The sequence below is a fragment of the Lagopus muta genome, chromosome 2, assembly GCF_023343835.1.
Source record: "Lagopus muta isolate bLagMut1 chromosome 2, bLagMut1 primary, whole genome shotgun sequence".
Classification (NCBI taxonomy): Eukaryota; Metazoa; Chordata; class Aves; order Galliformes; family Phasianidae; genus Lagopus; species Lagopus muta.
In genome coordinates, this window is record NC_064434.1 from 35,187,088 (window position 1) to 35,200,742 (window position 13,655).

The window sequence follows — 13,655 nt, forward strand, 5'->3', positions numbered from 1 at the left end:
ATTATAGAGGTCACCATCTGGTACATCAGCAGCTTCCAGTTTAATCACACACTGACCCTGGGACGAACATCCCTGCTTGACTAAGCCCTCCTTTGACCACAAAGACTTAGGGAAATGCTTCCCTCGGGGAGATTATCCTGTTATTGCCCACAGCATGGTTTCTCTCAGCTTCCTGTGAAGCATCTGGTACAGGGGCCGATGGCCACAGAGCTCTGCATTAGCTGCAGGAGTAGCAGTGTTGGCAACAGAAGTCCTGGAGGTCACCAAAGCCACACCAGGGCAAAATGGACAGTAAAGACCCAGGGTGTAGGACCTTTACCTCATGCTGTAGAGGACGTGACCATCAGGGAACACTCGCAGCATGATGTTGTCCGTGGTTGTGTCATGAATGAAAGACCTTTTGGAGTGCACAAAAAAGACATCTGGGACCCAGATCTTCTTCACCAGCCTGCCATCAAAGGTCATGCTGTTGTTGGTGGTGCTGGGAAATGAGAGACGCTCATCCTTCCAGTAGTGCCTCAAGTACAGAGTCATGGTGAAATCCTTCATGAAAAAAAGAAGAGAAGCAGAAAGAGGATTGTCAGTGCTGCTTTTCACATCTCAAAAAAGCCAGAAAGAAAACTCACTCCTGCTAGGTAGATGAAATACATCCTTTCTAGACTTTTATTCCTTTTCTAGACCAATGCTTGTTCTAAATGGATATTCCTGACAAAATCATTTCAGCCAAAACAAAACATAAATCCACAATCAGTGTATTACAGTACCCCGTAACACACAGTCCTAAAGGTGATATAAACATGTGCCAAAAGAAGCACTGCCCTGCAGAAAGTATTCTTCAGTCGTGGCAAAATTATCTTGAAAGAGTACAGCACCAACAGAGTGATAAAGAGGAAAACCTTTCAAAATAAAATAAATGGTCAGGCTAAACACAAGTAATTTATCTCTAAAGGAACTAAATTGTGGCAAACAGCACCCAAGTGGAGAACTGCTTTTCCTATCAAAGAAGCATATAAATAAACCTCTTTTTTAATCTCGTTGAGGGGTCAGGAGCTTCACTCACACAAAGGAAAACATCTGTTGATTCCAACCTGGCAGCTGTTGCTTTCAGAGCTGCATCTACTCCCTCACACTGAGAGATCAAACACACCGTTTTCTTTATATTCCCTATTAAGAAATTGGTTACAGCAGCTGAAGCTGCCAAGACTGAGCAATCAACAACCCAGGCTCAGATCCCTTCTTAACCTCTCAATTGCTTTTTAAAATTGCTACCACCTCCTCTTCTTGTTCTGCTGACGCCAAGCCATCGATTAACCTGACTTTCCATTTCAAAGGGCTGTTCTGGCAACAAGCTCATATTGCCTTCGGGTTTTTCAGGAATACGTCGAAGAAGCCTCCAGCGCCCAAAGTGGGACACATTTGCAGGGGCTGGTGGATTTCCACAGGCACCACTCACCCTAGTGAGAAAAGTGCTGGAAAAACAAACTAACTTGGCTTAGGATGATCTGACAGACTGTCTTCCTACCATGAATGCAAATCAGCAGCCGCTGGAGGAAGTTGTCCTGTGGTGGGAAACCAGTACTGCAGATCTATCTATAGCAAAGAGAGCTGACTTCACAGCTTTCTGATAGGTGAGACTTCTGTTGAAATCAGATGCTCTGAAGAGAAAGCACTGAAAGAAATTTACTTGTACTAATTAGTTCTCCTCACTACTGTGACATTATCTTGATCTATTAGAGCTCCAGAGCTTCTCGTTACAGCCCTTTCCTATGCTTCCCACGCAGTTCATTGTGTGTATCTCCCAAACCCTCTATTTCAATATCCGGGCAGGCAAGCCCTACTCTTGTGATGAATATGTAATTGCATTGCAGTAAAATGCAGTCAGCCTAAATCTACTCCAGTAAGCCTTCGTGTTTCGCTTGTACACCATCATGGATGGTGGCCAAGAACAAGAAGGAGAAGGCAGAAGGAGGAAGGAATCAAAAAACTTCCTCTTCTCCTCTACATTCCCCTTCCCAATTCTCTTTCCGCTCTTAATTCCATTACCTCTAGCCAGAAACAAATAAAAAACACCAAACCAGGAAAGTGCTTACAAATACTCTTTTCAGTGATAATATCTTGAAATGTGTTGAATGTCATACTTCTTACATTTCTACCTTTTTTTTAAGTAACAAAAAACAAAGATATCAAAACACAATTGAATTTAATACAAATTTCTTGAACAGCCTCAGTGACTAAATAATTACTCCCAGACACCATGTTCTATGTTGGTAGAAGTGGCTCAAGCTCATGCTGACAGTTCCCCATCATAGGCCCCAGTAAGGTTACTCCTAGTGACAAAGAAGTAGGAACTGCTCATTCTCATTAGTGATGCCAACTCTTTTTTCTAACGCACCTCCCCAAATCATGCATTTTAAGAGATAGACTCAATGGTTCCCTAGCAAAGAAAACTCTTGCAAATGTCATGGCTTATGTGACCTTCACTACATACCTTCAAACATTCCGTACAGCTATTTACACTTTTTTGCTGTGACAGATCCTTCATAGCACCAGTTAAATTCTCTTTATCTTTTGTAGCTCTCATCTGAAGATACAGAGATCAGCCTTTGACATTCACCTGGTTTTGTCAAGTTTCTGTGAACTTGCCAGTTACTGCTAGTACTTTCACCTGGCTAACAATTTGAAACCCAGTTGTTTCAGGAGGAAGGGACATTCTCTCACTAGGAATAGTTGAGCCTAGCCATAAAATAGGATCACAAGGATTACATACCATGTCAACCTCAGAAATACTGTCCAAACTTTCAACTTGCACATCCACTCCAACAGGAATTGCAGGGCCTGTAAGAGAATGAGATTTAGGTACGTAAATAACTGCTATTTTATATCATCTGCAGTTGATTAACATCATGAGGTAGAATGCAACACATTTCTGAGCTCGTGGTTTCCTTCCTGTCCATGATTCTTGAAGCAGAGAGGGCAGAGAAACAAGTCAGTCAATAATCATGTGAGATCCCCTGTGAAACATCGCCTTCTCTTCTCCATAGCAGCCCTGCAGTGTTGACATTTTGGTGAGCTACAATGAAACATCTGCAAATGTTTCTAGAAGCTGAGCCATCTCATTATACATTTTACATCTTTATAAGAGGAAATTTAGCCCTGAGAACCAGAGACTGATAAGAAGCTGTAAGCAATGTAGTCTTCCTTGTGGGTTTCTCATTTCTCGACAAGACAGCTATGTTAATCTCTCAAGAGCCCAGCATCGTATTCATTTGTATGACTCATTGATGACGTTAATAGCTTTTCAAAGCAGTGTTAAAATTAGCAACCAGAGAATTCACAAAGAATAAATAAGCAGAAAACACACTATGATAAATCCTCTGTTACTAGAAGACCCATATATCTAGGTTTCTCTGCATATTGCTGCTCATTAACAGCCAAGAGCTGCTCAAGTTCCCTGTAGTGTATCTTCCCACAGCTCATTTCATTTTCCACTGTGGACAACTATTCTCCATTTTCTTTTTCTCTGCTCTGCTTCTGAACTTGAGGAAACTGAATTGTGAATAAAAAACATGCTGTTATTTGCTCCAGAACTGTTCTGCACTGTGCCTGTGCCTGGACAGTGCTGTTTTTATCTGTTTACTTTGCTTCTTAGTCAGAGGAGTGAGGAGGGTTGACAAAGCTGTGTACCACAGTTTGTTGTTGCAACATACATTGATTTTACATATGTTCTGGAGGTATCTCCTGGTATTCCATCTCTCCACTGTGCTGAGGAGTTAAGTGCATACAGAGACTTGCACACCAAGCACACCAAGGAATTGCTGAGGAGCAGCCTGTGTGGATGCAGTGCTAGCTTCAGCTCTCAGCTTGGAGCAGTGGGACTGGTAGCTCTTGCACTAACACACACATCTGGAGCATGCCTCCAACCTTGCAGCCTCACTGGGACAGACTGACAGACCAAAACAGTAGCTCTGCAGACATCCATGTGACTTGCCCAGCAGAAATGAGGCATCAGAAGACTGCGGTCGCACTCATCACGGCTTGCAGGAACGTTCAGGATCTACAGTGTTGGTGTTTTTTCAGTCCAACAAGATGAGCCACTCTTGCTTCCTTAAGGCATCACTGGAGGCCGAGGAAATTATCTCCTTTTTAGTAGTTAATTCTCTTCCTCCTGTTTATTCCCTGGAACTGGGAAAACCCACAGATCCCCCAACTGCAGCAGCTGCTGAAATGCAGACATGGTGTGACAACTCCTTTCAACAGCAAGGCTGAGAAGGGCTGATGGCTTTTCCCCTTGTACACAAGGCTTCACAGTCTAGGTGTGCTCATTTAACAGGGGAGAACATTCCTCAGCTCCCTCCCCAAATTACTCTGGGGAGATCTTTCAGCAGAGGCTGATATTGCACAGACAAGCCGTGGGCCCTTCTCTCAGACTGTCCATCTCACTAACCCATGGAAAAGCAAACCAGCCAAAACCAAAGCAACAGCAACAAGTAGACTATTTTATTCCAATCAGTGAAGTGAATTAGCTCTGGAAAGTCCTGCCAGGTGCCCAATTTGGCCACTGGTAACAGAAGAGACAGGCATGGAGGAGAATAAGAGTCAGCAAGCCTTTTATCTTTGGGAGCAACAGCTCAGCTCCCTGTGAGCCACTCCACATCTGATAGACCAGGATGCTCAGCTCCTAAAATATGGATGCGGGACATGATGGTTCATCATCGGGTTCTTTCTCAGACCACCGTGACTCATTAGAGAAATGCAAATCCATGGCAAAACCACAAATATGATTTCCTTGATTCCATTGCCATAAACCCTTTTTCTGTTTTGTTCTTTGCCCATCTTGGGAGGAGAAATTGCTTAGGCCTCTTGCAGCTTCCCAGTGTGCAGTCCAGCATCCAGCAGGCAAGGACCAACACGTGGCCATTCTGTCACCTCACAAACACTGCTGGTGTGACCAGAGACAACCAACAGCTTCATTAAGTGAAAACACTGTGGCAGTGGTTTTGTCCTCTTCAGCTGAGTAGTTATGAGGGATGATAAGATTTAACAAGCAAACTAGCTCCTATAGTGCTGTTATTAAGGAGTTGGCTTGTTACTTCTTTCAATTGAAAGGAAAAAGGTTGTTTTTTAAAACAAGACAGACTTTTGTAGCAAGAAGCAGTGTATCTGTGGTGATAACAGCTTCTTTGATGTGCAGGGTAATCAATGGGGAAAGAGCACAAGGCTACTGATAGGTGGTGCTCTGTAGATAGGCAATTAACCTTTCTTTGCTCACATACTTAGTGAAGTCATACACAGTGGCGAAGGAGAGCATGGGCAATGATTCAGTACTTGTATATCCCCCCGTTGCCTTTAGTTAGCCAATGGCTCTTTAGTGTAACCATATTTTTGATGTGTAACTTGCTGCTGTAACAGAAATCCTCAACACTCAAGAGTAAGATCCTTGTCTGTTTGCTTTGCTCCTTGGCATTGGTCTCTTCCTCCGTTCAAAAAGCACAGCATGATGGAGTTTAGACCTGATTTGTAGCAAATCCAGTGATGGTGATGTGATCACATCAAATGACGCAGCAGAAGGATGATTACAGGCTATTAAAACCATTGAAGTCCCAGTCTCATAAGAACTCAATCTGTACACTAGCACAAAAGCTTTCAATTAAATCTCAGAAGGATCAGCATATTTTATGTTCCTATGATTGATTGTTTCTTAAGCTTGTTTTGCTTCCAAAACCTCAAAAAAAAAAAAAAAAAAAAATGCAAACAAACAAAACTGCTCCAAAACTTGTGGTGACACCATGCTCTTTATGTGAAGCTGGAGCACGGACTCTCACACAATGCTGCTTGTCTCCATTTGGCTCAGAAAAGCTTCAGAACCCAAGACAGCCCATACCAGAACAGGCACAAGGCTGCCATTAGCCTGTCTCTTGCTGTAGAAAGCACCAATAATTTGTCATTTGCTGTTACACACAGTAGTTGGAATTGCAGTGGTGCCCACTGGCTGCCATCCCCAAGCAGCCACACCAACAGCAGACACAATGCTCACAAAGAAGAGGCAGCCTCTGCTGGAGCAGCCTTGCAGCAGCATCCTGTTGGCTCAACAAGGAAGGCAGCCATCAGACGCATACGTACCACAGGGTCTGCCTGGCGCTGAGGGGCTGTACCCCCCAGCTTCTAGATGGAGAGAGATGCCCTCTGTGCTTGAATGCTTAATTTAGGCTCCATTCAGGAAATTGCCAGCCATCCAAAGTCTATTTATTGCTGCAATTTCCATGCTTGACTGAGCACTAATCACTGATTTAAAAACTAACAACAGAAGAACACTGCCCTCCTCTTCATTCCTTCCCTAGCTGCTCTCAGAGATAAAATACCATGCCAGTGTTCAGAAAAGGCACTTCTTTTATTCCATGCTCCTCCACAAAACTTTCAGCTTGGATCCCAGATAAAAAGCCATTACCTCATTGCAAGGAGAGACCAGGTACCCGTCTGGAAGCTGATACAACATGAGGTTCCAGTTTTAACCACTATTTTACAGTGATTTGTATGCCAAAATTTCAAATTGTGCATACGAAGCTTCTAAGGCCAAGTAAACACTGTGCTATCTGAATCAGAGAGCAAACATTCTGCATATTCATTTAGCCCATCACCCTTCCAAAACTCCTATCTAGATGCCATTTTGCAGACACACTTGGCGTGGGCAACATCAAAACTGCACACAGTGTTTGAAGCTGAGCAGAAGCCCTGGAAAGAAGTGCCCTCCTTAAACCTTGTAAACAAATCTGAGTTTCCCATAAGGGTCACAGCCTGGCTGTGCACAGAGCATAGCACTGAATTAAACAGCTGTTGATTAGACACAGAAAGAAGCCAAGAGATTTTTGGTCTCGCTAATCCTCAGAGCCAGTCGGGATCTGCTGAACTTCCAATCCTGTCTCTCTACAAACTGAAGTGTTTGAACACTGGGGCCTCACATGGTTCCCCGAATTCCTTATCAAATGTCGCCACTGATGAGTAAATAGACAAAATGTCCTTACTGGGGGGAGCAGAGGATAAGAAAGGTGTGATGGGAGACCAAACAGATCCCCAGCAAAAGCATTGGATCTTTTGCCCAAAGCCTGCAGCCCAGCAAAGCTTTGCAGATCATGCTTTCTGGTCTCTGAGAAGTACCAGTCCAATCCATTGGACCACTGGTTGTTCAAACATGAGCTCAAATATTTGAAGTTTGGGGTCTAGAGATAAACTGTAGAGCCTTCATGTTTCCTCCAGGAACAGTAAACACATCAGCATCAGTCATGGCCAACACTGTCCACAGCAACATCTTGCATAACACAAATCCTTATTCTTCCAGAAACAACCAGCCAACCAACAAACAAAAAAAACCCTCCACAACTCTGTAAAAGTCAGACTTCTACATACAATATAGAAATGAACTCATCTTCCCAGCTATAAACTATTTCTCTCGCATCTCTGACACAGCTCAGAGTGAGTTTAAGAGATCTGCAGCACAACCTGAGGCTGATGGGAGCACTTTTCCTTTTATGCTCCTTTCTTGCATAACTAGCTATTGGATGAGAGATGACAGCCTCAAGCTGTGCCAGGGAAGGCTCAGGTTGGATATTAGGAAAAATTTCACATTCAAAAGAGTAGTCAGGTGCTGGGATGGGCTGCCCAAAGAGGTGGTGGAGTCACCGTCCCTGCAGGTGTTCAGAAACGTTCAGATGTTGTTCTGAGGGACGTGGTTTACTGGGGAGATATCAGTGGTAGATGGACAGTTGGACCAGATGATATTGGAGGTCTTTTCTAACCCTGGTGATTCTGTGATAAGAATAACACTGCACCCATTCACTGTATCACCTTCTAAAGCTGCTTCCGCCATGTTCTTTTGAATGCTTAATGGCTTTTGCTGAAGAGTAGCTCACAGAACTCAGCAGATGGAATAGAAATGAAGGTGAAAAGATCTGGGACAGAAGACCTTTACAGAAGGCTCATTCTGCTTCTCCATTCAGTGGTCAGACAATAACAGATCAACCAAAAGCTCGGACAGGCTTCCATGTGGGGTGGTTTCTGACACTGAGAAGACTTGGTGGCTTCAACTTGCAAAAATTCCCTTTTCTACACCAATTCTGTCCCAAGCTGTGTGGAACATCTAGTTTAGGGCTAACTTCTCTGGCAAGCACAGAAGCTTCCACAAATTCAGTTCAGGGACAACATCAGAAGGTGCCTAACACCAAAGCCTATCATATCCCAGTGCAGCAAGGAAACTGAACCAGGCTGGTCAGCTGCCCACAGCGCAGCAGGAGGTTGAGGCTTCAAACTTGATGTTTATTTTTAACACTGCGGTATGTTTGAAGATAGGGAAAAACGTGGCACAACAAAAATGCTTGAAGTCAGTTTTCCACTCCCACACTGAGACTAAAGCTTTGTGAGACCTCCTGTTTTTTTACTCTTTGGCAGTTATTTCAAAGGCTCATTATTTTCTCTGAGACAGTCTCTCTGCACCCTCCCCTATCCTCAAAGGGCTCAGGCAGACTTAGTCTCCAAGACAAAAATATGTGCACATGAAAAAAGCAGATTTGAGACTTTTTTTTGCTGTCATATAGTTTGTGCATGCCCAGAGTCTTGCAAGTAAGAGGTTTTATGTCCACAAGCCTTAAAACAATCTTCAGTGTTACTGTGTGAACATATATACAAACATGGATACATAACACATATGTATATATGCATCTCTGGTCCTTTACATGCTCAGCAGCTGCCACACACTTGCAGAGCCCTCACGTTTTGCTGACTGTGTGTCACCAAGGGATGAGCAGGTCTTATTCCAGACAGTGACAAAGCTTCATTCACCCATCCTGATGGAAACACTGCCCAGAAAGGGCAGCAGGGACAGCTGATGGAGGCTATTAGGCTATGAAGGAATATGATAAAAGTACAGCGGGAGGATGTTCCGAGGCAGAAAAGATACAGCTATTTTAAGTATCAACTAAAGCTGCTTATTCACTGGCTCCCTGTAAAATGCAACATGTCATAGATGAAATGCTTAAAATGGACGTTTAAAGAAGGCAGGAAAGCAAACATTTACATAATCTTTAAATATTAATATTTGTAAATAATACCTGAACATCTGCTAGCCAGAACAAGGTCACCGACATGGAGATAACTTCCCAGGGGTCACACCAAACTCAACCTATTTTAGGCTATGGAGGCTACTTTGAACAGTAGCAAAGCAAAAACCTTTGTCATTGCCACTGTGCCCAGGGGCTCTCTAATGGGCTGAGAGCAGGCAAGACAGCCATGCTCACTGGGCTGTTAGCAACATGACTTACACAACACCCACCTGCCCACCTGCTGTTCACAAAAGACACTCTTACTAGAAAATCCTTTCACCTTCCTCTAATGTTTAGCTGCTGTTTCCTCTGGCACAGCCCCAACCTGCTCTGTGGAGTGCTCACAGCTATGCTGGGCAGCATCTTGCTGGCTGTCTGCTGGGAGCAGCGAGTCACCATAAGCACAGCACAGCAGCTACAGGTTCTGTCCCCTTTTTAAAGCTCAGTGATGAAGCTGTGTGCTGGCCACCACAAACTCGATTAACAACTGTCTATTATTCCACCAAGTCTGGGAATATCACATTCACAATATTGGATTTTTAAAGAATTTTATTATTGAAAAGTCCAGCATCACAGTTTGCTTATAGTATTATTTGTTTGGTTTGCTTTTCAGAGAGATGAGTTGCTTTTTCCCACTTGGAACATGATGTCACAGTGCAATGCCACAGGCTGCACTCTCCATTGGGCGATGGTCCCTGAGCTACTTTCAGAGAGCAGAAAGTGTCTGGGAGCAGTGACATGTTGCAGTCACAGGTGTCCCATAGACTCTTCTGCTCTGCTTCTGCAGTACAAAAGCCTTTGTAATCACATGCAGGTCAGACTACATCAATTTGACTGGCATTACGCCTGCAAAAAATCTGAAGGAACTCATAGTGCATAGCAAGTCACGGTGACTTCCTGATAATGTTTCAAAAGAAAACACAAGGATCACCTCTTATCATCATTTTCTTTCCTTTGTATTTCTACATCAAATATATAATCTGTCACTAAAAGCACTCTGCATCACTCTGTTTATCTGTGCAAGAACCTGCAACACCCAAGCTATCTCCTTGTGCATTGGTCTCATTTTGCAAGGCTGGAGTCTTGGCTAAGTTGTTGTCACGTTTTATTCCTTATTATGTGCAACTTCAGAGCAATTTTGGCAATATTCTGTTCCAAGTAGTTCTGCAAAGCGAGGAGGTTTTGAGAAAAAAAAAATATGGAAACACCATTCTGTCTTTTTAAAAAGTCACTTAAAAGGATTTTTTCTTTGGTGAGAGCTGGGAAACCCATTTGCTGTTAAAACCAGTCACTCAGCCTGGAGCCATCAAGTCATTTAAAGGTCCCAGAGCTGCACCCTCCCTCTGAGCTGACCGTATTTCTCTGCTTGCTCTATTCCCCTCATAGATGCAGATGAAATATGACTTGGGCAGCCACCCTTGAGAAGACCACAGAATCATGGATCAGTTTAGCGATGACTTGTGTCCCGAGCTAGCAAAGCAAAAATTTGTGATTCTCTTTCTTCCCACTGCTTGCTGCCTGTTTGCCAGTTGTACACAGTTCTGTCTTCTCAGCCCTAACAACCATGCACAATGCATACAGGAGCTGTCCTCAGAGCTACAAGGCTGGGTTGCCATGTGCTTTCAGATCTGATTCTGCCTCTGCACTTTGCCCCAAGAGCCCTACTGGGACAAACAGATGGTGGTAGTGAGTAAGGATGATCTTCAGCACCGCAATTACCATGAGGGAAAAGGAACCATTCTGGCACACACACTAACCTTGTACCAAACAGCGAAGGTGGTCGGAGGAAAACATTTGCAGCCAGATTATATTGTAGGAGTTCCTATTTGAATGTAGGATGAAAATAATCAAGACTCACAGAATATTCTGAGTTGGAAGGGACCCACAAAGATCAAGTCCAGTTCCCAGCTCTGCACAGCACCACCCGAAACATAAACACTCTGTCTGAGAGCACTGTTCAAATGCTCCTTGAACTTTGGCAGCTTGGGGCTGTGCCCACTGCTTTGGGCAGCCTGTTCCAGCATCCAACCATCCAAGACAAGAAATAGTTACTGCTTCAGAAGCAGCCAGAGGAACACTCCACATTTCTCTCTTTTAACACCTTGGGAAAAGGGAGAAGGGCAAGGGATCTGCAACGATAGTAAGGGGAACCCTCTGAGCTTGTAGCAGGCCAAGGCATGCCTGGTATTTAGAGATGCATGTGCACTGGGAAGCTCAATCTGTGCTCTGGGGAATTCCAGCAGAAGGAGCTGGCCTTAGCAGAGCAAGGAGTGAAGAGTAGCTATCTGGAAGTCTTCTCTTGAAACCACTCCATTCTTTCCATTCATATTCATGGAATAGAAAACCATTAAAAAAACCCAGCAACACAACAGGAGTATGAAGTTAACAGAACCACTTGCTCCTCACCTCCAAAAGCTGGCCGCATGGTGAAGTCATGGTCATCGACTCTGAGAAGCTGCTCTGTCTTTCCCTTCCGAGTTTTGGTCACATCGTGGTTCTTCTTGTAGATGTGACTGCAAAAGACAACAATAGCTGATGTCCAGCTGTTCAGTCTCACAATCCCTGCTCATACCCATGGCATGAGGTGAAGCTTTGCCATGAGGGAAGGAAGCATGACAGCCAGCAGCATCACAGCATGGCAGGCCCTGAGCCTCACCCACTGCTGGCCAGGTCGCTCTGCAGCCCAGCTTCCAGCTGATATGCTGCAGGGCTGGAGCATGGCACCTTGCAAGGAGCCAAGACACAGAGCAGCAAGGAGGCACACCTTAGTGCAAGAATGGCCCCAGGCAGGGAACAAACAAAAACCAGCTCTGCCCCATGCATTACCTTGTTGTGCCTTGGCCAGGCACAAGGGCATACCATGAGAAAGCTGTCTTTTGGATGGTGACCATGAAACATCATTTTATACCAAGGTGGTGACCCGTAAGTATCAGCTGAGTACCAGCTGTGTGTGGGCATAGGGCTGTGTCTTATGGCTTTAAACAGGGACAAATTCACCCATTTCCCTCCACAGCTGCAGCACATTTTTACATAAAGTCAGCAAGATCTGCAGTCCTTCACTTCTCTGAATACCTCTGGTGGGAGGAGGCATAAAATAACACACTTCTTATTTGAAAATCAGAGACTATATATGAGAACAGTAGGACAAGGGTGAAAACAAGGCCCTGATGGAAGGGCGAGAAGTCACTAAAATGGCAGAAGTGAATAACTGAAGAACAGGCAGAAAGATAAAAGCATTGAATCACTAAGATTGGAAAGATCACTAAGATTGGAAAGATCACTAAGATTGGAAAGATCACTAAGATTGGAAAGATCACTAAGGTCATCTTGTCCAGCCACCAACTCATCACCACCATGCCATGCCCACAAAATACACCCTCAGAAAAAAGCTCTGCTCAGCACCCATGGTTGGGCCTCAGCACAGAGGAAAGAGGCCCTAAACCATGACATTCCACAGCCCCTTTGCTCTGGACATCAGATCTGGCAGAGCAGTAAACACAGATGCAATGAGCCACTTGTCAGCTGCTTATGGAAACTAAAAACAATAATAAGAAAACTGCATACAAAAGGTGAAGATCCTTTTGCTTGTTTGGGAGGAATATTACTGACTGGTAAAGAACAAAATGGAGGAGAAAATAAAGGGACTACACAAATAGATACAAAATATTTGAGTAAATTAGATTAAAAGATTGATCAAGAACTGAGAGGTTACAAAACAGTCTCCACTCTCTTAAACATGGCTATGAAAAGTTCATGGATGTGCTTAAAAGTCATTAAAATGAGTCACGATGAGTGCATAAATCACAAATCTGAAAACAGTTTCCTCCCAGGGCATTCAATTTAGCAAAGAAGCAGAAGAGCGAGGGACTTTAATGGCTCTCACTATCAATTGACAACAACAAACAGCAATAAAAAACCCCAAAACTTTAGATTGCGTGCTGTTTTTAAAAAAACTCTGTGTTATAATGCTGTCTTGTAAACTAATGGCACAGCCTCATAGGATCACCAGACTAATCATTCATTTACACTCCATCAAACAACAAAGGGCATGCAAGAGGTGCTGAGAACAATTTTGAAGCCGAGGACTTCCAAGGTGGGCTGGGGGCATGGGCAGGATTAAAGGAGAATACAGCGCTCCTTAGGAGCTTCCAGAGCCAGGGGCTGCCTTTAGCTTCCAGAGCCAGCACTGAATCATCTTCCTGCACAAAGAGCTGTACGTAATGACTCAAAATCTACAGATGTAGTAGAGATCTGCAAGACCAAATCCACTGACAAAACATCAACCATTTAATGGCATCAGTTATGACGGTGCCTCTGACCTCTCCTGCAGTGATCTGTGCCACCCACTGGTTGGGAGTAGGAGGCCTCTCACTATCAGCAGCAAATGGGATTGCAATGGAATAGCCTTTGCAGAGTTGCTTACAGTTTACTCAAGTGGGATGAGTTTAATGAAACTGCCTTTGGTGAGGGCTTTGAAAAGAGAAGGGGACAGGCATCCCATTAAGTTGTTGTAAAGAATTCTCCATCATTTATTTACAATTTTCTTTCCAATGACTGTTCCCCAGA

At 44.0% G+C, this 13,655-nt stretch overlaps 1 protein-coding gene across 3 annotated transcripts in view; it reads right to left on the minus strand.

The window, feature by feature from the left end:
- Positions 1 to 13,655, minus strand: part of LOC125689973 (gamma-aminobutyric acid receptor subunit rho-2) — a 29,995-nt gene that overhangs the window by 11,363 nt on the left and 4,977 nt on the right. For 2 of the 3 annotated variants that reach the window (XM_048937814.1, XM_048937815.1), the window contains exons 2-4: positions 11,496 to 11,602; positions 2,768 to 2,835; positions 320 to 543 (exon numbers count right to left, since the gene is read on the minus strand). In XM_048937814.1, coding sequence (XP_048793771.1) covers positions 320 to 543; positions 2,768 to 2,835; positions 11,496 to 11,602 — 399 coding nt within the window. The remainder of the gene's footprint in view (positions 1 to 319; positions 544 to 2,767; positions 2,836 to 11,495; positions 11,603 to 13,655) is intronic. The other variant, XM_048937816.1, reaches the window with a different exon arrangement.